The 24,693-nt window shown below is 40.7% G+C and overlaps 1 protein-coding gene across 4 annotated transcripts in view; it reads right to left on the reverse strand.

Annotated features, from left to right (window-relative positions):
• The window catches only part of OPHN1 (oligophrenin 1), a 613,395-nt gene that overhangs the window by 111,451 nt on the left and 477,251 nt on the right, over positions 1-24,693 (reverse strand). For all 4 annotated transcript variants that reach the window (XM_044937016.2, XM_044937015.2, XM_025276610.3 and 1 more), the window contains one exon: positions 12,027-12,186. In XM_044937016.2, the coding sequence (XP_044792951.1) occupies positions 12,027-12,186 (160 nt within the window). The remainder of the gene's footprint in view (positions 1-12,026; positions 12,187-24,693) is intronic.

Here is a 24,693-nt window from a genome sequence, read left to right on the forward strand (position 1 = left end):
GGCCTTGGAATATGGAAGGAAGCAGGGCAAAGACTAATAGAGTTGTGGCAAGAAAATGCACTGGTCATAACAAACACCCTCTTCCAACAACACAAGAGAAGACTCTATACATGGACATCATCAGATGCTCAACACCGAAATCAGATTGATTATATTCTTTGCAGCCAAAGATGGAGAAGCTCTATACAGTCAACAAAAACAAGACCAGGAGCTGACTGTGGCTCAGATCATGAACTCCTTATTGCCAAATTCAGACTGAAATTGAAGAAAGTAGGGAAAACCACTAGACCATTCAGGTATGACCTAAATCAAATTCCTTGTGATTATCCAGTGGAAGTGAGAAATAGATTTAAGGGCCTAGATCTGATAGATAGAGTGCCTGATGAACTATGGACTGAGGTTCGTGACATTGTACAAGAGACAGGGATCAAGACCATCCCCATGGAAAAGAAATGCAAAAAAGCAAAATGGCTGTCTGGGGAGGCCTTACAAATAGCTGTGAAAAGAAGAGAAGTGAAAAGCAAAGGAGAAAAGGAAAGATATAAACATCTGAATGCAGAGTTCCAAAGAATAGCAAGAAGAGATAAGAAAGCCTTCTTCAGCGATCAATGCCAAGAAATAGAGGAAAACAACAGAATGGGAGCAGGAGCTCCGCCCATGGCAAAGGTCATGAGGAAGGAGGCTCGGCATACACAAAGGCGGGATTGAGCCTCAGGAATCCCCCTGGAAATTCTCGAGCATCTACCCCCCAAAACCAGAGTCTGCCTACTTTCTGCTTTGTGGTCTCACCTACACTTCTGACTTTATGGGGGGCTGTCCCCCACTACCTCTCTCTGGAAAAAAAAAAAAAAGAGTTAACTTACAGCTCCAGTTAATAAAGTTCCTGGGTGTGATAGTATTTCAACCTACAAACTCCTTTGGAAGTCCTCTAGCCTGCCTGAATAGGTTTTTCCAGCCACATGTGATTGCTCAGAGCCTCCCAACTGTGAGAGGCATGAGATGTTCTAAACTGTCTAAATACAGATTCCTTTGAGCAGTTGAAAGATTGATTAGAAATTGTATTGGTGAAGGGTTTTTCACTTGTTGGGCCAATGTTTGCTGCTAAGTTTCCATATCCCTTACCTGCTGTGTCCCTGGCAGTGTATTGATTAATATAATTGGTGTAAGTAGTAGCTTTAATGTTTGTAATCTTGGACCCTTGAGTTAATTCTTTTTCTTGTTATAGCCCACCACACCTTTGCCCTGTAGGAATGCAACTTTATCTAATGCTTTTGGAGGTTGGTGCCTAACTAATCACCTTTAGAGAAAAATAAGTTTTCTGAAGAAAGGGTCTTAAACTGTTAACAGGCCTCCGGGCCAGAAGATGATGCAAATCACCTAAACTTTTGCATATGATATGTTTGCAAGAAGAAAGTCTGGCTTACTGCATGACACTACCCCTTCCCCCATTATCCTCTATGCATAACTTAAGGTATAAAAACTACTTTGGAAAATAAAGTGCAGGCCTTGTTCACTGAAACTTGGTCTCCCCATGTCATTCTTTCTCCCACCTTCTGGCTGAATTATTCAGCCTCTTGTCTCCACTGAATTTCCTCACTGAGCTATCCTTATTTCAGCCTCTTTTCTCCACTAAATTTTCTCACTGAGCTATCCTTATTTAACCACTCTTTATATCCTTAATTAACGTTTAATTAAGCAATTATTTCCTGATCTTCACAAACGCCATCCCCACTTCAATTCCCTGGATCCACCGGGGCTGGACCCCGGCACAACAGAATGGGAAAGACTAGAGATCTCTTCAAGAAAATCAGAGATACCAAAGGAACATTTCATGCAAAGATGGGCTCGATAAAGGACAGAAATGGTATGGACCTAACAGAAACAGAAGATATTAAGAACAGATGGCAAGAATACACAGAAGAACTGTACAAAAAAGATCTTCATGACCCAGATAATCATGATGGTGTGATCACTGACCTAGAGCCAGACATCCTGGAATGTGAAGTCAAGTAGGCCTTAGAAAGCATCACTACGAACAAAGCTAGTGGAGGTGATAGAATCCTAGTTGAGCTATTCCAACTCCTGAAAGATGATGCTGTGAAAGTGCTGCACTCAATATGCCAGCAAATTTGGAAAACACAGCAGTGGCCACAGGACTGGAAAAGGTCAGTTTTCATTCCAATCCCAAAGAAAGGCAATGCCAAAGAATGCTCAAACTACCACACAACTACACTCATCTCACACGCTAGTAAAGTAATGCTCAAAATTCTCCAAGCCAGGCTTCAGCAATATGTGAACTGTGAACTTCCTGATGTTCAAGCTGGTTTTAGAAAAGGCAGAGGAACCAGAGACCAAATTGCCAACATCTGCTGGATCATCGAAAAAGCAATAGAGTTCCAGAAAAACATCTATTTCTGCTTTATTGGCTATGCCAAAGCCTTTGACTGTGTGGATCACAAGAAACTGTGGAAAATTCTAAAAGAGATGGGAATACCAGACCACCTGAACTGCCTCTTGAGAAATCTGTATGCAAGTCAGGAAGCAACAGTTAGAACTGAACGTGGAACAACAGACTGGTTCCAAATAGGAAAAGGAGTACGTCAAGGCTGTATATTGTCACCCTGCTTATTTAACTTATAAGCAGAGTACATCATGAGAAACGATGGACTGGAAGAAACACAAGCTGGAATCCAGATTGCCGGGAGAAATATCAATAACCTCAGATATGCAGATGACACCACCCTTATGGCAGAAAGTGAAGAGGAACTAAAAAGCCTCTTGATGAAGGTGAAAGTGGAGAGTGAAAAAGTTGGCTTAAAGCTCAACATTCAAAAAACGAAGATCATGGCATCCAGTCCCATCACTTCATGGGAAATACATGGGGAAACAGTGGAAACAGTGTCAGACTTTATTTTTCTGGGCTCCAAAATCACTGCAGATGGTGACTGTAGCCATGAAATTAAAAGATGCTTACTCCTTGGAAGGAAAGTTATGACCTACCTAGATAGCATATTCAAAAGCAGAGACATTACTTTGCCAACAAAGGTCCGTCTAGTCAAGGCTATGGTTTTTCCTGTGGTCATGTATGGATGTGAGAGTTGGACTGTGAAGAAGGCTGAGCACCGAAGAATTGATGCTTTTGAACTGTGGTGTTGGAGAAGACTCTTGAGAGTCCCTTGGACTGCAAGGAGATCCAACCAGTCCATTCTGAAGGAGATCAGCCCTGGGATTTCTTTGGAAGGAATGATGCTAATGCTGAAACTCCAGTACTTTGGCCACCTCATGCGAAGAGTTGACTCATTGGAAAAGACTCTGATGCTGGGAGGGATTGGGGGCAAGAGAAGAAGGGGACGACAGAGGATGAGATGGCTGGATGGCATCACTGACTCGATGGATGTGAGTCTGAGTGAACTCCGGGAGTTGGTGATGGACAGGAAGGCCTGGCGTGCTGCAATTCATGGGGTCGCAAAAAGTTGGACACAACTGAGCGACTGATCTGATCTGATGTTGTGGGAGTGAGTCTGGTAAATCTATATAAGGTCTTGATAAGACTAGCAAGTGGGGCACTCTCTGTCCCCTTTCTGATGTCTATGTCAGAAGCTTTCTCTGTCCTTTTTCACTGTAATAAAACTTCTGCCACACAAAAGCTCTGAATGATTAAGCCTGGTCCCTGGTCCCGAAGCTAAATCTTTAGAGATCAGGCACCTAACACCGTTCATCTATCAACACCTTTCCTTCCAAGGAGCAAGCCTTCCATTTGTTTCAAATGTATTCCTAATTGCTTATTAAAGCATTTTTATGCTGGGTGCTTCAAAACCCTTATCAGATAATTAACAACTATATCATCTGTCATCTGTGTTGCTATTGGAGGTCTTTTCTCATTCATGTTGAGATCTTCCTGGTTCTTGGTATGGAAAATAATTTTCAACTGAAGTCTGTACATTTTGAGAATTATGAGAATCTTGTTTTTACTTATACTTTCTGTTAGAGCAGGCCTCCTCTGACAGCATCTCTGACGGGAGAAGCACTATCTTATTATTACCAGGATGCCTGGAAATTCAGATTTTCAACTTTCTCTCTACATCCCCATGGGAAGGAAAGAATTCTTGTTACTGATAGGCAAAAGTAGGAGTTGAGGCTCCTCACTACACCCTGTTCTAGAATGTGAAAACAAGTGGGCCTTAGGAAGAATTACTAAGAACAGAGCTAGTGGAGGTGATAGAATTCCACTTGAGTTATTTCAAATTCTAAAAGTTGATGCTGTGAAAGCGCTTTACTCAATATGCCAGAAAATTTGGAAAACTCAACAATGGCCATAGGACTGAAAAAGGTCAGTGTTCATTTCAATCCCAAAGAAAGGCAATGCCAAAGAATGTTCAAACGATCATACAATTACGCTCATTTCATATGCTAGCAAGGTAATGCTCAAAATCCTTCAAGCTAGGCCTCAACAGTATGTGAACCAAGAAATTCCAGATGTACAAGATGGGTTTAGAAAAGGCAGAGGAATCAGAGACCAAATTGCCAACATCCGTTGGATAACAGAAAAAGCAAGAGCATTCCAGAAAAACATCTACTTGTGCTTCATTGACTATTACATGAAAGCCTTTGACTGTGGATCACAACTGTGGAAAATTCTTAAAGAAATGGGAATGCAAGACCACCTTACCTGCCTCTTGAGAAACCAGGATGCAGGTAAGGAAGCAAGTTAGAACTGGACATGGAACAATGGACTGGTTCAAATTGGGAGAGGACTATGTCAAGGGTGTATATTGTCCCCTGGCTTATTTAAATTATATGTACAGTACCTCATGCAAAATGCTGGGCTGGATGAATCATAATCTGGAATTAAGATTGCCAGGAGAAACATCAACAACCTCTGATATGCAGATGACACCACCTTAATGGCAGAAAGTGAAGAGGAACTAAAGAGCCTCTTGAGGAAGGTGAAAGAGGAGAGTGAAAAGGCTGGCTATTATACAGAGTGAAGTAAGTCAGAAAGAAAAACACCAATACAGTATATTAACACATATATATATGGAATTTAGAAAGATGGCAACTATAACCCTATATGCGAGACAGCAAAAGAGACACAGATGTAAAGAACAGACTTTTGGACTCTGTGAGAGGAGAGGGTGGGATGATTTGAGAGAAGAGCATTGAAACATGTATATTATCATATATGAACTAGATGGCCAGTCCAGGTTTGATGCATAAGACAGGGTGCTCAGAGCTGGTGCACTGGGATGACCCTGAAGGATGGGATGGGGAGGGAGGTGGGAGGGGGTTTCAGGATGGGGAACACATGTACACCCATGGCTGATAAATGTGAATGTATGGCAAAAAACACTACAATATTGTAAAGTAATCAGCCTCCAATTAAATTAAATAAATTAAATAATAAAAAAAAAAACTCCACATTCAAAAAACTAAGATCATGGCATCTGGTCCCATCAATTCATGGCAAATAGATGGGGAAAAAAATGTAAACAGTAGTGGATTTTATTTTCTTGGGCTCCAAAATCATTGTGGATGGTGAATGCAGCCATGAAATTAAAGGATGCTTGCTCCTCGAAAGAAAAGCTATGACAAACTTAGCATATTAAAAAGCAAAGACATCCCTTTGCCAACAAAGGTCAGTACAGTCAAAGCTATGGTTTTTCCAGCAGTCATGCATGGATGTGAGAGTTGGACCATAAAGAAGGCTGAGTGCCAAATAATTGATGTTTTTGAACCGTGGTGCTAGAGAAGACTCTTCAGAGTCTCTTGGACAGCAAGGAGATCAAACCAGGCAATCCTAAAGGAAATCAGTCCTGAATATTCAGTGGAAGGACTGATGCTAAATCTCCAATACTTTGGCCACCTGATTCGAAGAGCCAACTCATTGGAAAAGACCCTGATGCTGGGAAAGATTAAGGGCAGAAAGAGAAAGGAGTTACAGAGAATGAAATGGTTGGATTGTCACTGACTCAATAGACCTGAGTTTTGAGTATACTCTCTTAGATAGTGAAGGACAGGGAAGCCTGGCATGCTGCAGTCCATGGAGTGGCACTGAGTCAGACACAACTTAAGTGACTGAACAACAACAACTAGGCCCTGTTGATACCACTCTGGCTGGAAAAGAAGGGTGTCCATTACTTTTCCCCACATGGTCTTCTTTCCTTTGACACCAGTGTGGTAGACTTATTACCACTGAGTGATAATGTCCTGTATTTCTAGCAGGCCTCCTCTGACACTATAGACAGTGGGGGAGGGTGAGGATGAAGTCTGGTTCCCAACTGGGCCTCCTTGAGATAATCACATGGAGCAGGAAGAGGTTGGTTGAGGTGCCTTGTTACAGACTGGCTTTCCACTCAGCCTTTGCTGAGACTGGGGGTGAGGCCTCAAGTTTTTGGTGGCATTTTGGTGTGAAGGGGTTATTATAAAAAATTTTTTTCTTTGTTGTTAGGCTGTTTTTCTCCAGTTCCCTTGGATAGTGAGAACAGGCTTTTGCTGGGACCATTTCGACTGTACCCATTGATGTTCTTAGGTTGTCAGCTTCTATACTACTCAATCTGGGAAACATGAGGCAAAAACAAATCTCTGATGACTGGTGGCCCCATTGCTCCTCAGGTCCCAAGATCCATAGCTGGTCTGGTGTGCCTTATTCCCTTCAAATTTCAGATTCTTCATTTTTAAATTTTTTTTAAATTTTATATTGGAGCATACTTGATTAACAACGTGTTAGTTTCAGGTGGTTCAGTTATACATATTCATGTATCTATTATTTTTAAAATACTTTTCCCATTTAGATTACAGAATATTGAGCAATGTTCCCTGTGCTATACAGTAGGTCCTTGTTGTTATCTGTTTTAAATATAGTAGTGTGTACTTGTCAGTCTTAAACTCCCAGTTTATCCCTGCCCTTTACTCTACTCCCCTATTAACAAATTTGTTCTCTAAGTCTATGAGTCTGTTTCTGTTTTGTGATGGTTTCATATATGGTGTCTAGTGTTTTTAACCTTTTCAAGTAGAGGCATAAAGTATGCATATTAATGCATTTGTGTGTGTGTGTATGTACTGTTTTTGTTTGACAGAATGACAAAGAAGAAATTATTGAAATGACAATTGGAACTAGGAGTTGAGAATAGGTAAAGGGTGGAATTGTCTTTTATTCTACACTTTCTTCATGGTTGGAAATTTTTACCATGTATTGCTCATATTTAAAATTTTAAAAAACACTTAAAATAGTAGATACTTTCAGTACCTGTCTTATATGACATGTCTTGGGAACTGGAAACCACTGTCCACTCTTCCTTCCAAAAACGATCTCCTTTCCAGGAGTCTATGACTCCCTAGCTCCTCATTCTCCTGTAACTGAACATTCTTTTTTTTTTTTTAATTTATTTTGTGGTCTCTTCTAATGACCCTTAAAACACTGGCATTCCCTAGGTTTCAATCTTTGGTCTAACATTTATTCTCCTGCTTCAAGTATTCCCTAGGCAAGACTATTTACTTGCATGGTTTTAACCACTGCCTCTATGCTATAAAAGGCCAACTGTATGTCCCTAATCCTGTTCTCCTATCTTACCTCAGAGGTCTCTCAGGACTATCTATCATAACTTGTCCCAAACTGAACTCGTGCTCTTTTTTTTTCCAAGTCTTCTCCTTCCTCAGCCTATCCATCATAGTAAAATGGCAACTTCATCCCTCCAGTTGCTAAGATATAAAACCTTGAAGTTATCAATGACTCCTCTCTGTCTCCCACATTCGACATATGATTTGTCAGCAAGTCCTGACAGCTCTGCCTTCGAAATTATTTAGAATCTAACCACTTCTCACCATCTCCACTGTTTGTACAACCATCATCTGAGGTACAAACCACTTCTTGATTTCATTATTGAAACAGGTTCCTAATCAGTCTCCTTGCTTCTACCCTTGTTCCCCTACAGCTATTATCCACAAAGCATCCAAAATATTCCTATTAAGTCAAATCATGTCATTTCTCTAGTCAAAAACCTCATTTTATTCTACTCAGATAGCAAAGTCAAATTCCTTCCAAAGGTTTCTAAGGCCCTATAGGATCTATTCAGCTCTCCCTCCCTATTTCCTCTCTGAACCTAAATTCTTCTGTTTCTTCTTTTGATTCATCCATTCTAGCCAATCTGGCTTCGTTTTTGTACCATGAACATGATAAGCACATTTCTGCCTCAGAGATTTTCTACTTAACATTTCTTCAACCTAGATTGCTTTCTCCACTGATACCTGAATGAACTATTCCTTTATTTCTTGTGGGTCTCTTCTCAGAAGTCATTTTCTCAATGAGGTCTTCCTGGGCACTGTATTTAAAATTTGAAAATCACTTCTCTCAACCATTCCTATGCCCCTTCTCTGCTTTACTGTTCATCTTAATGTTCATCACCATTTAATATACTATATATTTTACTTACATGGACACTGCTTTTCTAATTTACATAAATGTTGTATCACCAGTGCCTAAAACAATACCTGGCAAATGTGGGTTCAGTTCAGTTCTGTTCAGTCACTCAGTCATGTCTGACTCTTTGTGACCCCATGAACCACAGCACTCCAGGCCTCCCTGTCCATCACCAACTCCTGGAGTCCACCCAAACCCATGTCCATCGAGTCAGTGATGCCATCCAACCATCTCATCCTCTGTCGTCCCCTTCTCCTCCTGCCCTCAATCTTTCCCAGCATCAGGGTCTTTTCAAATGAGTCAGCTCTCCACATTGCAAATGTGGGTACTCAATACATATTTTCTGAATGAATGAACCAAACCAGTTAATCAATAAATGATATTTGCTCTTTATACCATGAGTCAGAACATTACAGCTCACAGGTCTGCTGCCAGTTTTGCCAATGGAATTTTATTTGTTTGACAGAAAACAACAAAATTCTATAAGGTAATTATCCTACAATAAAAATATAAATTAATTTTAAAAAAGTTTGTCAATTCCTGCTTTGGATTCATAGTCAACTACTTCTAAGATATTGATCTCTGGATATATTTCAGAAATCTCAAATACAATATGGCCCAAATTGAGCTTTTTCTCCATCCCTCCAAAATTTTCTCATTCTGTATTTCTTACATGTATGAAGTATAGCCCCATCCACACAGTATCCCAAATGTAAGTCTATTCATCATATTACTTAAGTTTGAAACAAGGCTTTCCCAAGCTTGTAAGAGAGTCAATTTCTAGGCCAGTTGATAAGAAGTCTGGGGTCCCCGAGGAGCAGAAAGGGGTCTGGGGCTCTCAAGGAGGAGATAGGGGTGTGGAATTCTCAAAGAGGAGGAAAGGACAAACATATTTTTCTACATTACTTAGTCACATAAAATGTTTTTTTCTTTAAGCCCAGAGCTGATAATTACATCACAAAACAACTCAGCTTAAACTCTATACTAAGGATTATATAACAATAATGTATCCTGCTTGAGAACAGTTTCCCCTTCTTGAAAACCTTCTGACTAATCCTGTTATCTTAAAATGTATATTATGGGAGTGGGTCTGGTTAGATCTTTCTGTTGTTAGTTCTAATCTTGTCGTCTTAAAATGTAAGTTGTGGGAGTGGGTCTAGTAAGATCTTTATAACCTTGAGACATTCTTTTGATTTATTGTAATAACCAATTAAAAAGTAGCTCCCTTGCTAAGACTAACGAGGGGGGCACTCTTTGCCCTCCTTCTGATGTCTATGTCAGAAGCTTTTTCTGTCCCTTTTTCACTTTAATAAAAATCTGCTACACAAAAGCTTTTGAGTGATCAAGCCTGGTCCCTGGTCCCAAAGCCAAGTCTTCTTCTTTGGAGATCAGACTCCAACATCTTTCATCATAAGCTATCACTTGCAAGAACTATTTCAAACATTCCAAACTCCTTAATGAGTCAAAGTCTAGTCCTTTTAGGATATGGCCACTGTCTGCCTTCAATCACATCTCCTGCCACTCCTATTTCCATTTTATGATACAATAACATAAAATGGTTAGGGATTTTAGGCCCTTGGGCCTTAGTTCATGCTGGACCACCTCCTGAAAATTTCATTTCCCTATTTTCCTTTCTTTCCCACTTTAAATACTGATATAGGTTGTACTTCTCTGCAAGTACCCATCTTTGATAAACCCAAAGTGCCCTGTAAATACTCAGTAATACAACTGTACCAAAATGATTGCTGAGACAGTACAGCATAGTGATTAAATACTTCAACTCTGAGCCAGGTACTTGGATTTAAATTCCAGGTTTGTCACTAGCTAAGTTTGGGGCATGTAACTATCACATGTGGGTGTGTGCTCAGTTGCTTCAGTCATGTCTGACTCTTGCTACCCCATGAACAGTAGCGCGCCAGTCTCCTCATTCATGATATTTCCCAGGCAACGATACTGGAGTGGGTTGCCATTTCCTCCTCCAGGGGATCTTCCTGACTAAGCGATTGAACCAGAGCCTCCTGCAGCTTCACGTTGGCAGGTAGATTCTTTACTGTTGAGCCACCTGGGAAGCACAACTATCACACAGCATGTGTTTATTATCACCTTCACATTTCAGCTGAAAAAAAAAAAAAAAACGACTACCAGAGAAGTTACATTGTTTAATGTAACAAAGATAATATGGTAGAGAATACCAATTGTTCTCCAAAATCCATTCTCTCTTTCTTTTAGTAAAAAAAAACTAAAGTCTTAGCTGGACACATGGCTGCCCCAAATAAAAACTAAATTTCCATGCTTCTCTTATAGCTAGTGGAGAAGACAATGGCAACCCACTCCAGTACTCTTGCCTGGAAAATCCCATGGACGGAGGAGCCTGGTAGGCTGCAGTCCATGGGGTCGTGAAGAGTTGGACATGACTGAGCGACTTCATATCACTTTCATGCACTGGAGAAGGAAATGGCAACCCACTCCAGTGTTCTTGCCTGGAGAATCCCAGGGACGGGGGAGCCTGGTGGGCTGCCGTCCATGGGGTGGCACAGAGTAGGACACGACTGAAGTGACTTAGCAGCAGCAGCTTATAGCTAGATGTGACCATGAGATTAAGTTCTGATAAATGGTATGTAAACAAAAGTGATATGTGAGACTTCCAGGTCATTGCCTTAAAGGAAACAGCTATATCCTCCACTTTCTTTCATCCCTCCCAGTTGATATAATGTAGAAGATATTTGGTCATGTAGGTGAAGCAGCACCTTAGGGATGACAGAACAACAAAGAAGTAACCTGGGTTATAGTCCTTGTCAAATCACCATATCAGGCCTGGACCAACTTGCTGAACCGTTACAGAACCAAGAAATAAATGTCTTGAAGCTGTTGTGGTGTCTTAGCAGCTTAATCTATGTATTTTACCTAATGTATCCTATCCTAAGAGCTTGGATTTGAACTGTACATACCACCTGGACTGTATCACCAGTCCCCTCCCCATGAAGAAACTTTTTTATTGAATTGTGCTCTGCTAAGAGGGTACTGGCTGCTAGAAAGCTAAGAGTCAAATGTAGGGTCATTCATTGCAAGTGTATAGGACTTGTCAATAAGTATTTCTTGTCTAGCTTCATCCTTGGGTTTATTTTCTGTCTGTATCATTATTTTTCAGTTTTGATTTGACCTAATTATAATGTATACTACCTCATATTTAACATACCGTAAAAATATAACACCTTAAATTATTTCAGAATGTGATGGGATTTAAATAAACATAAATATTGCTTTCTTTATGGTTTAATTGTACATATACCATTTTTACACCTATCATTTTCCTTTGTTTACATAATTGTTTCCATATTATACTATTAATTCCTTAAAGGTATGAACAATGATATTTTTCTTCTTCTATACATTCTTGCATGGAGCTTGACAACAAAATAGTTGAATACTCAAGCAATGTTTGTTGAATAAATGAATTTCACAAGGTCAGCAATGCTATTAAATGTCACTGTATCATATGGAATTTCCTTCCATTGTAACTTGAGCCAGACAGAAGATACAGCTTTAAATATTGGTTAGGGGAAAGTGTCACATGTTTGGAGGAATGATGGTGAGGACAGGAAATACATACCTTGACAAAGTGCTCAATTAGGATTTCCACCACAATATTCTGGAATTTGATGTTCATCATGGCAGCCACAGTGTCCTCCTGAGCTCTCATGAGAGTGGGCCCAAAGATCACCCCCATGTTAGAGGGGGTCATAAGATTCTCTTTGCTGTGCTCACACACACTGCCAGAAGAGAAAGAAAATGATTAACAAGATTTTTTCCAAGACCCTCTTGTAACTAAAACTGTGTTAGATGCTTTAGGGGGTAAGAGAAGCTACAAAGCAGAAGAAAAGGAGAGTTCCAAAATATAAATGGTAAGAAAAGATTACAAAGGAAGCAACTAACAAAGAATACAAGATAGTGTTTAATTAGGGGCCAAAGTGAAACATAGCTAACTTAGTTCGTAGCACTGTACAAGTCACAAGAAGCGAAGAAGATGGCTTTAGTGTTTGGAAAGACAGGTGAGAAGCAAGATGGCATTCCAGGGCAAGAGTTACAGTATGTATAAAGCATATATAAAGAAAAAGCACATAGAGAAAGTGCCTACCACTCTTACCAGTCAGGAATCTAGTCTCTTGCTCAGCTCTAGCTAGAGAGGCAAAGAGCTCAAAGAATCAAAAGAGATCCTTAAGAACAGCACTTTTGAATTATCCTGACTTTATAGATGAGAAAATAGAGGTCCAACGAATGAGATTTGGCTGAAGCCTTAATCAGTTAGCTTGATTACTGAAGGGCCTGTAATCCAAAATTTTCTGGTCCTTAATTACATTCTTTATTTAAATTACCTTTAGTGGCTTCCTATTACTTATAGGACACTGCCAATTGTCCTTAAAGTAGCAATTAAACTCTTCAGTAACTTGACACCTACTTCCAATCTCAATGCACAGCCTGGGCTCTGAAGCTGACCTGGGTTTGAATCCCAACACTGTCACGCATTAGATGTGTAACAGTGCGTGTTGGTGACCTAACCTCTCTGGGCTTAAGCTTTCCCACTTGTGAAAATAGTATCCATCTCAGAGGGTTGTGAAATAAATAGAGCTAAATTGCGTTAGAAAGGTATCCTGGAAACATTTAATTAGAAGGATCTACTATTATAATGACCTCTCCAGGAGGCTCCATCTAAAAATTGCAGACATATAACACCCATATGTTGTTGTTGTTCAGTCTCTAAGTGGTATTTGACTCTTTGCGACCCCATGGACTGTAGTAACTGGGCTTCCCTGGTGTCTCTGAGGGTAAAGCGTCTGCCTGCAATGTGGAGACCTGGGTTGGGAAGATCCCCTGGGAAAGGAAATGGCCACCCACTCCAGTACTCTTGCCTGGAAAATCCCATGGATGGAGAAGCCTGTAGGCTACAGTCTATGGTAGGCTACAGTGGACTGCAGTAAGTCTGGCTTCCCTGTCCTTCACTATCTCCTGGAATTTGCTTAGATTCATGTTCATTGAATCAGTGATGCCAACCAATCATCTCATCCTCTGTTGCCTGCTTTTCCTCCTGCCCTCAGTTTTTCCCAGCATCAAGGTCTTTATCAATGAGTAAGTTCCTCTCTTCCAGTGGCCAAAGTATTGGAGCTTCAGCTTCAGCATCAGTCCTTTCAATGAATATTCAGGGTTGATTTCCTTTAGGATTGACTGGCTTGATATCCATGCCATCCAAAAGACTCTCAAGAGTCTTCTCCAGCACCACAGTTTGAAAGCATCAGTTCTTTAGTACTCAGCCTTCTTTATGGTCCAATTGTCACATCTGTACATGACTAATGGAAAAACCATAGTGTGAACTATACGGATGTTTGTTGGCAAAGTGATGTCTCTGCTTTTTAAGATGCTGTCTAGGTTTGTCACAGCTTTTGTTCCAGGGAGCAAGTGTCTTAATTTCAAGGCTGCAGTCACCATCCACAGTGATCTTGGAGACCAAGAAAATAAAACCCACTGCTGTTTCCATTTTTCCTCGTTTATTTGCCATGAAGTGATGGAAGTAAGTGTCATGATATAAGTTTCTGAATGTTGAGTTTTAAGCCAGCCTTTTCACTCTCCTCTTTCAACCTCATCTAGAGGCTCTTTAGTTCCTCTTCACTTTCTGCCATAAGGGTGGTATCATCTGCATATGTGAGGTTGTTGATATTAATCCCAGCAATCTTGATTCCAGTTTGTGATTCATTCAGCACCACATTTCATATGATATATTCTGCATATAAATTAAATAAGCAGGATGCCAATATACATCCTGATGTACTCCTTTTCCAGTTATGACCCAATCCATTGTTCCATGTCCAGTTTTAACTTTTGCTTCTTGACCTGGATACAAATTTCTCAAGAGGCAGGTAAGGTGGGTATACCAGAGTATACCCATCTCTTTAAGAATTTTAAACAATTTGATGTGATCCATACAGTCAAATGTTTTCAAGTAGTTAATGAAGCAGAAGATGTTTTTCTGGAATTCCCTTGCTTTTTCTATGATCCAACAGTTTTTGGCAATATGATCTCTGTTACTCTGCATTTTCTAAATCTAGCTTGTACATCTGGAAGTTCTTGGTTCATGTACTGCTGAAGCCTAGCTTGAAGGATTTTGAACATTACCTTCCTAGCATGTGAAATGAGTGTAACTGTGAGGTTGTTTGAACATTATTTGGCATTGCCTTTCTTTGGGATTGGAAAGAAAACTTACTTTTTCCAGGCCTGTGGCCACTGCTGAGTTTTCCAAATTTGCTGGCATATTGAGTGCAGCACTTTAACAGCATCACTTTCAGGATTTGAAATTGCTCAGCTAGAATTCCATCACCTCCACTAGCTTTGTTCATAGTAATGCCTCCTAAGGTCCACTTGACTTCACACACTAGGATGTCTGGCTCTAGGTGAGTGACCACACCATTGTGGTAATCCAGATCATTAAGACCTCTTTTTGTATAGCTATTCTGTGTATTCTTGTCATGTCTTCTTAATCACTTCTGTTAGGTCCTTGCAGTTTCTGTCCTTTATTGTGCTCATCTCTGCATGAAATGTTCCCTTGATATCTCTAATTTTCTTGAAGAGATCGCTGCTGCTGCTGCTGCTGCTGCTGCTGTTAAGTCAAGTCACTTCAGCCGTGTCCGACTCTGTGCAACCCCATAGACTGCAGCCCATCAGGCGCCCCCGTCCCTGGGATTCTCCAGGCAAGAACACTGGGGTGGGTTGCCATTTCCTTCTCCAATGCAGGAAAGTGAAAAGTAAAAGTGACGTCGCTCAATCGTGTCTGACTCTTTGCGACCCCATGGACTGAAGCCTACCAGGCTCCTCCGCCCATGGGATTTTCCAGGCAAGGGTACTGGAGTGGGTTGCCATTGCCTTCTCTGAGATAGACTAGTTTTATATATATATATATATATTTTTTTCAAATTACAAGCACTATATAAATATGAAAAAAAGGTTAACAATTATGGAAATAATTTCTAGCCTACATATAAAATTACAATAATTTAGAGTTGGAAGGAGCCATAAGGGACACAGTGTCTGACCTTCCTGGAGAATTACCTGCACTGAGACACAGAATGATGAAGCAGCTTGCCCCAGGTCACTGAGTTAAAACACAACAATGCTGAACAAGAAAGCAGAGCAAAAAAATCCAGTTCATGGCACTTTCTACTGTGCATTCAGTTCAAATAACATATGAGTGTCTACTATGTGCAAAGTACTGTAGAAAAAATGAATATACCCTTGTCTCTGCTATCGAGAAGATCACAGTTTACACGGGGAGACAGACTAATAGAAGTCACAAAATAAAGCATAAGTAGAACAATAAAAAATACAGTTAACTATCTTTCGAGTCAAATATAATTTGCTTTTGCCTCCTATTGGGCCTTTTCCACCAATTTAATCAAAATCTACCTATCCTGTCTAATAACAAAAAAAGTACATATTAAGAATCATACAAATAAAATGTGAGGAGTAGGGTAACAGTGGTTTTATGCTTGCTACACCTCTGTTATGCTTCATTTCTTATTACTACTGTACATTATTTTTGTAACCTTTTAAAATGCTTAAGGTCAACACGTTCCTTCATAAAATTCTGAGTTACAAATTTTATATTACTTTATAAAATTATATTATAAAGACTGGTAGCAAAAAAGAAATATGCCACACATCACTGAAAAAGGAATGAAATGATGCTGTATGCAATGGCAACCCACTCCAGTACTCTTGCCTGGAAAATCCCATGGAAAGAGGAGCCTGGTAGGCTGCAGTCCATGGGGTCACTAAGAGTCCGGCACAACTGAGCGACTTCACTTTCACTTTTCATTTTCATGCATTGGAGAAGGAAATGACAACCCACTCCAGTATTCTTGCCTGGAGAATCCCAGGGACAGAGGAGCCTGGTGGGCTACCGTCTATGGGGTCACACAGAGTCAGACACGACTGAAGCGACTTAGCAGCAGCAGCAGCGTTAGCTTTGCCAGTTGCTTTGCTAGTTGAAGAGATAGCTAGTCTTTCCTATTTTATTGCTTTCCTCTAGTTCCTTCCATTGATCATTTAAGAAGGCTTTCTTTTCTCTCCTTGCTATTTTCTGCACCTCTGCATTCGGATGGGTGTATCTTTCCCTTTAGCCTTTGCCTTTTGCTTCTATTCTTTCCTCAGCTATTTGTAAGGCCTCCTCAGACAACCATTTTGTCTTGTTGCATTTATTTTTCTTTGAGATGGTTTTGGTCACCACCTCTTGTTCATTGTTACAAACTTCCATCCATATTTCTTCAGGCACTCTGTCTACCAGATCTAATCCCTTGAATCTATTTGTCACTTCCACTGTATAATCATAAGGGATTTTGTTTAGGTCATACCTGAATGGTCTAGTGGTTTTCCCTACTTTCTTCAATTTTAGTTTGAAGTTTTCAATAAGGAGTTCATGATCTGAGCCACAGTCAGCCCCAGGTCTTGTTTTTGTTGACTGTATAGAGCTTCTCCAAATTTGGCTGCAAGGAACATAATCAATCTGATTTCAGTATTGATTATCTGGTGATGTCCATGTGTAGAGTTGTCTCTTGTGTTGTTGGAAGAGGGTATTTGCTATGATCAGTGCGTTCTCTTGGCAAAACTCTGTTAGCCTCTGCCCTACTTCATTTTGTACTCCAAGCCAAACTTGTCTGTTGCTTTAGGTATCTCTTGACTCCATACTTTTGCATTCCAGTCCCCTATGCTGAAAAGAAAATCCTTTTTTGGTGTTAGTTCTGGAAGGTCTTGTAGGTCTTCATAGAACCATTCAACCTCTATTTCTTCGGCATTAGTGGTTGGGGCATACACTTAGATTACTGTGATGTTGAATGGTTTGCCTTGGAAATGTACCAAGATCATTCTGTCATTTTAGAGAATGCACTCAAATACTGCATTTTGGACTCTTTTGTTGACTATGAGGGCTACTCCATTTCTTCTAAGGGATTCTTGCCCCCAAATAGTAGACATAATGGTCATCTGAATTAAATTTACCCCTCCCTGTCCATTTTAATTTACTGAATCCTAAAATGTTGACACATACACTACACTGCCTAGATAAGGTTTTCTGGCTATATTATGCTGTTTCAGATCTCCATATCTTTGCTTCATGCTATTTCCTCTGTTTCTAATGTCTCCATCCTCCTGTATCCAAAGAATGTCTATTTATCCTTTGAGATTCACTTTAGGTGACATTTTCTTCAGGGCTCTCTTAGCCCACTGTCCTCATCTTGATTGACACCATTGGTAAGTCGAGCATGTTGCAATTTTCTGTTTCCTATCTGCCTTTCCTACTAGTTGGTAAATAACTTCCAAGTGTGTGTGTGCCTCACACAGAGCAGATACTAATAATTATTTTAATAGAACTGAGAGATTCTAGTGCTCTTTCATGTATTCAGGCAGCCAAGTAAAAGCTGTTCGGCCCTTGGTTACTTTGGGTGTGAGTTGAGGGAATGAGGGAGTGGAACAGCTCACTGAAAACCAAACTGAAAATCCTGTCCAGATGAAGGCCCTTGAAAGACTCACTGGCATCAAGAGGCAGGCTCTAGTCACTGAGTAGGTAATTGACAGGTACTGAATCCTTAAACAAATCCTAATGAAATCTGTTAATCACATGACAAAGGCTGGGTACCATTCAGACGATAATGAACAGTAACTATTCACTGGCCTTTGATATTGCTGGACTGGTGATGGATCCCTTTTAACCTTAAATACTTACACAATTAATTAACCCTTATTCTTTAGTGACAGAACAGTTTAGATGTTAAAACAGAAAAGCAACTCCATGCTGCCACCAAAGGATCCAGAATGGCTAAACCACTAGTAACAAATCAAGGACACTAGTGAGACAACAGCCTCCAACATGTATGAATGCTTATCTCCTTAGAGTTTTGAAAGAAAATTACTTTGGTTGAATATGCAGTTCACCTAATCCCATAACTCCAAAAGGCATAGTATTTTATCTCTGAAGCCTAGTTTCACAGAGGGAAAAGCACTTAGTCAAGGTCAATTTGTGACTATATGGCAATACAGGGATTCAAACCCATATCTGTTGGGCTCCAAGTCTTACAGTCATCTCATTGCATCCCACTGCCTCCTTATCTAGTATCTAGTTCCTGTCAAGAAATCAGCCTTGATGGGATCCTCTTTAAGCTAAGACAGGTGAGACAGTGCATTAAGTCGTGTCTGACTCTTGCAACCCCATGGACTGTAGCCTGCCAGGCTCCACTGTCTATGGGATTTTCCAGGCAAGAATACTGGAGTGGATTGCAGCTACCTTATATTTCTCTGATGTATGTTCTTGGTATTTCATTTAGGACATTCTTTTCCTTCTTGGTCTTCTTATGGGATTTGAAAGTTATTCTATTCTCTGGGGAGATTTCTTTCCATTTGATGTCTCTCCTTTTATTATACATTTTGAAAACCATTAAGAGGCATAATTTTTGGTTAATAAGATGAATGAAACCAAAAATAAGGGCATCATGAGTAGTGAATTAGGTAGGAGTTGGTAGCATGAATTGAGAGCAAAGAAATCTTAAATTCTCTAGTTCACTTAAACTAGAGAAAATGGGTACAACTTTGTGAACATCAAATTTAAAACAAAGAAACAGGTATTATAGGGAGGTTATAAGAAGGGCTTCCCTGGTGGCTCAGACAATAAAGAATCTGCCTGTAATGCAAGAGACCTGGGTTTGATTCTAGTTTGGGAAGATACCCTGGAGGAAGACATGGCAACCCATTTCAGTATTCCTACCTGGAGAATTCCCATGGACAGAAGTGCCTGGTGGGCTACAGTCCATGGGGTTGCAAAGAGTTGGACATGACTGAGTGACTAATCACAGCACTTAAGAAGCCCCCAGTTTAGGAAAAAATAATTTTGATTGGATGGTTTAGATAGGAGGTTATAAGTTTTGTTTTTATAGACATTTTAATTTATAACCTCTGATTTAAACCATCTAATCAAAATTACTACATTATTATCCAGCAATCCCAGTTTTAGGTACATATCCAAAGGAAATGAAATCAAAATCTCAAAGAGAATATCTGTATTCCTATGTTCACTGCATTAGTCACAATAGGCTGTGTCTTTAGATGGACAAACAGATAAGGATATACATAAAATGGATTATTAATGCACCTTTAAAAAGAAGGAAATCCTGCCATTTGCAACAACATGGATCAACATGGAGGACATTATGTTAAGTGAAATAAGCTGGACACAGAGAGTGGAATGGTAGTTGCCAGGCACTGAGAAGTGTGGTGGAAAAATGGGGCGATATTGGTCAAGAGGTACAAAGTTTCAGGTACATAAGATGAGTAAGTTTGGAGATCTAATATATATCAATATGAATGCAGTTAACAATATTTTATTTTGCTCTTGAAATTTACTAACAGGTATATCATAAGTGTTCTTATTAAAAAGAAAGAAAAGAAGAAGGGAGGAAGGGAGAATGGAAGAAAGGGAGGAAGAAAGAAAATGGTAACTATATGAGGTGATGTTGTTATTTAGTCACTGAGTTGTGTCCAACTCTTCTGCGACCCCATGGATTATAGCCTGCCAGGCTGTTCTGTCCATGGAATTTCCCAGGCAAGAATACTGGAGTGGGTGGCCATTTCTTTCTCCAGGGGATCCTCACCAGCCAGGGATCAAACTGGCATCTAATTAGATTTATTATGGCAATTATTTCACAAAATATACATATACCAAATGTCACTATGGTATATAAGTTATACAACATAAATTATACAACTTTTATTTGTCAATTATACCTCAACAAATATGAAAAAATAAAAGCAAAACCTAAATAAGTTCATTAAACTGGTTCCATCAATAATGTGTTATATGACTTTGGGCATTTAATTTTGCATCCCTAGGTATCTGTTCCTTCACCTCTAAAATAAGAAGATTATTGTGTAATCTAAAAAGCCTTTTGGCTTTGCCATTCAGTGACTCTATGAGCATCCTCTCTGGAAGATAATTAGAAAAAAAGACAGTCACACATTATGTGTCTACTGTTGGAAGAACACAGAACCATTTATTAAGTATATTTGCCCTCCCTACTCAAAACACCCTCTCAAAGAAAATCCAAAATAACAACAACAACAAAAACCAAACAAAAACTCAAATCGCTCAAAAAACAAATAAAAAGAACTTGAATCAGAGCAAGCCTTTTGATTCAACTATCAGATCAGATCAGATCAGATCAGTCGCTCAGTCGTGTCCGACTCTCTGCGATCCCATGAATCGCAGCACGCCAGGCCTCCCTGTCCATCACCAACTCCCGGAGTTCACTCAGACTCAGGTCCATCGAGTCAGTGATGCCATCCAGCCATCTCATCCTCTGTCGTCCCCTTCTCCTCTTGCCCCCAATCCCTCCCAGCATCAGAGTCTTTTCCAATGAGTCAACTCTTCACATGAGGTAGCCAAAGTACTGGAGTTTCAGCTTTAAAAGTTTACCATAGGTTCAACTATGATAAACTTTAAAGAACAAATTACATGCATTCTTTAACAAATAAATTATAAGAAAAAAGAAAAAGATGAAGAAGGAACTAATAGTACTTCTGATAGGCTCAATAAAGGACAGAAATGATAGGTAGCTAACAGAAGCAGAAGATATTAAGAAGAGGTGGCAAGAATACACAGAACGACTGTACATAAAAGATCTTCAGGACACAGAAATCACGATGATGTGGTCACTCACCTAGAGCCAAACATCTTGGAATGTGAAGTCAAGTGGGCCTTAGGAAGCATGACTATGGACAAAGCTAGTGGAGGTGATGGAATTCTAGTTGAGCTATTTCAAATCCTGAAAGATGATGCTGTGAAAGTGCTGTACTCAATATGCCAGCAGATATGGAAAACTCAGCAGAGGCCACAGGACTGGAAAAGGTCAGTTTTCACTCCAATCCCGAAGAAAGGCAATCCCAAAGAATGCTCAAACTACTGCACAATTGCACTCATCTCACACGCTAGTAAAGTGATGCTTAAAACTCTCCAAGCCAGGCTTCAAAAATACAAGAACCATGAACTTCTGGCTGTTCAAGCTGGTTTTAGAAAAGGCAGTGGAACCAGAGATTTAAATTGCCAACATCCACTGGATCATCAAAAAAGCAAGAGAATTCCAGAAGAACATCTATTTCTGCTTTATTGGCTATGCCAAAGCCTTTGACTGTGTGGATCACAATAAACTGTGGAAAATTCTGAAAGAGATGGGAATACCAGACCACCTGACCTGTCTCCTGAGAAATATGTTTGCAGGTTAGGAAGCAACATTTAGAACTGGACATGGAGTAACAGACTGGTTCCAAATAGGAAAAGGAGTAAGTCAAGGCTGTATATTGTCACCCTGCTTATTAAACTTATATGCAGAGTACATCATGAGAAACACTGGGCTAGAGGAAGCACAAGCTGGAATCAAGATTGCCGGGAGAAATATTAATAACCTCAGATATGCAGATGATACCACTCTTATGGAAGAAAGTGAAGAACTAAAGAGCCTCTTGATTAAGGTGAAAGAGGAGAGTGAAAAAGTTGGCTTACAGCTCAACATTCAGAAAACTAAGATCACGGCATGTGGTCCCATCACTTGATGGCAAATAGATGGGGAAACAGTGCAAACAGTGGCTGACTTTATTTATCTGGGCTCTAAAATCACTGCAGATGGCAATTGCAGCCATGAAATTAAAAGACACTTACTCCTTAGAAGGAAAGTTATGACCAACCTAGACAGCATATTAAAAAGTAGAGATATTACTTTGTCAACAAAGGTCCGTCTAGTCAAGGCTATGGTTTTTCCCGTGGTCATGTATGGATGTGAGAGTTGGATTATAAAGAAAGCCGAGTGCCGAAGAATTGATGCTTTTGAACTGTGGTGTTGGAGAAGACTCTTGAGAGTCCCTTGGACTGCAAGGAGATCCAACCAGTCCATCCTAAAGGAGATCAGTCCTGGGTGTTCATTGGAAGGATTGATGTTGAAGCTGAAACTCCAATACTTTGGCCACCTGATGCTCTTCAGCTGACTCATTTGAAAAGACCCTGATGCTGGGAAGTGAAGAGAAACTAAAAAGAGTCTTAATGGAAGTGAAAGGGGAGAGTGAAAAAGTTGGCTTAAAGCTCAACATTCAGAAAACTAAGATCATGGTATCTGATCCCATCACTTCATGGCAGATAGATGGGGAAAGAGTGGAAACAGTGTCAGACTTTATTTTTGGGTGCTCCAAAATCACTGCAGATGGTGATTGCAGCCATGAAATTAAAAGACGCTTACTCCTTGGAAGGAAAGTTATGGCCAACCTAGTAGCATATTCAAAAGCAGAGACATTACTTTGCCAACAGAGGTCCATCTAGTCAAGGCTATGGTTTTTCCTGTGGTCATGTACGGATGTGAGAGTTGGACTGTGAAGAAAGCTGAGCACCGAAGAATTGATGCTTTTGAACTGTGGTGTTGGAGAAGACTCTTGAGAGTCCCTTGGACTGCAAGGAAATCCAACCAGTCCGTTCTAAAAGAGATCAGTCCTGGGTGTTCTTTGGAAGGACTGATGCTAAAGCTGAAACTCCAGTACTTCGGGCACCTCATGCAAAGAGTTGACTCATTGGAAAAGACTCTGATACTGGGAGGGATTGGGGGCAGGAGGAGAAGGGGATGACAGAGGATGAGATGGTTGGATGGCATCACTGACCTGGTGGACATAAGTTTGTGTGAACTCAGGGAGTTGATGATGGACAGGGAGGTCTGGCGTGCTGCAATTCATGGGGTCGCAAAAAGCCAGACACGACTGAGCCATTGAACTGAACTGAACTGAACTGATCCTGGGAAAGATTGAGGCCAGGAGGAGAAGGGGACAACAGAGGATAAGATGGCTGGATGGCATTACCGACTCAATAGACATGGGTTTGGGTGGACTCTGGGAGTTGGTGATAGACAGGGAGGCATGCCATGCTGAGTTCATAGGGTCACAAAGAGTCGGACACAACTGAGTGACTGTACTGAACTGAACTGAGGGTTTCCTTGGTGGCTTGCTGCTGCTGCTGCTAAGTCACATCAGTTGTGTCTGACTCTGTGCGACCCCATAGATGGCAGCCCACCAGGCTCCTCCGTCCCTGGGATTTTCCAGGCAAGAACACCGGAGTGGGTTGCCATTGCCTTCTCCAATGTATGAAAGTGAAAAGTGAAAGTGAAGTCGCTCAGTTGTGTCCAACTCTTAGCGACCCAATGGACTGCAGCCCACCAGGCTCCTCTGTCCATGGGATTTTTCCAGGCAAGAGTACTGGAGTGGCTTGCCATTGCCTTCTTGTAAACAATTCTCCTGGCAATGGAGGAAACTCCAGTTTGATCCCTGAGTCATGAAGATCCCCTGGAGAAAGAAATGGGAACCCCCCCCCCCAGTATTTTTGCCTGGAGAATTCCATGGACAGAGAAACCTGGATAGCTAAAATCCATGGGTTCACAAAAAAGTTGGACACCACTTAGTGACTCAACAACAAAAGTGGTCCAGTGGAGACAGGAATGGGGCAGGAAGGAATGACGTGGCCCAAAGACACTGCAGACTGGCTGGAACCAAGTATGTCCAAGATGGTTGGAAGTCAACCTCCACTAAAACTTGAGCCTTAGTATCATTTCAGTTCAATTCAGTTGCTCAATCGTGTCCGACTCTTTGTGACCCCATGAATCGCAGCATGCCAGGCCTCCCTGTCTATCACCAACTCCCGGAGTTTACCCAAACTCATGAGCTTTAGTATATGCTCATTGTAATACATGTGTGCTCAGTCACTGAGTCATGTCTGACTCTTTGTGAGCCTATGGACTGTAGTCTACCAGGCTCCTCTGTCCATGGGATTTTTCAGGCAAGAAAACTGATATGGGTTACCATTTCCTCCTCCAGGGATCAAACCTGACCCTGGGATTGAACCCACATCTACTTCATTGGCAGGCATATTCGTTACCACTGAACAACCTGGGAAGGCCCATTGTAATACACTAGCAAGCTAAATGACACACCACAGGCGCCATGACAGTCCTGAGGCTGACCATGAAAGTTCAAAAAATGGGCAGAGCCCAACTCCCAGATGTCCCCACCTCCTCCCCAAAATAGCTGGAATAATCCTCCCACTCATTAGCCTATAAATTACCCAGTCCTATAAGAACTGTCAACCCTGTGCTTTCTCTCTCTTGCCTCTTGCCTTCTAAGATGGCCCACACTCTGTCTATGGATCTATGGAGTGTGTATCTCCC

The sequence above is a fragment of the Bubalus bubalis genome, chromosome X (genome assembly GCF_019923935.1).
Source record: "Bubalus bubalis isolate 160015118507 breed Murrah chromosome X, NDDB_SH_1, whole genome shotgun sequence".
Lineage (NCBI taxonomy): Eukaryota > Metazoa > Chordata > Mammalia > Artiodactyla > Bovidae > Bubalus > Bubalus bubalis.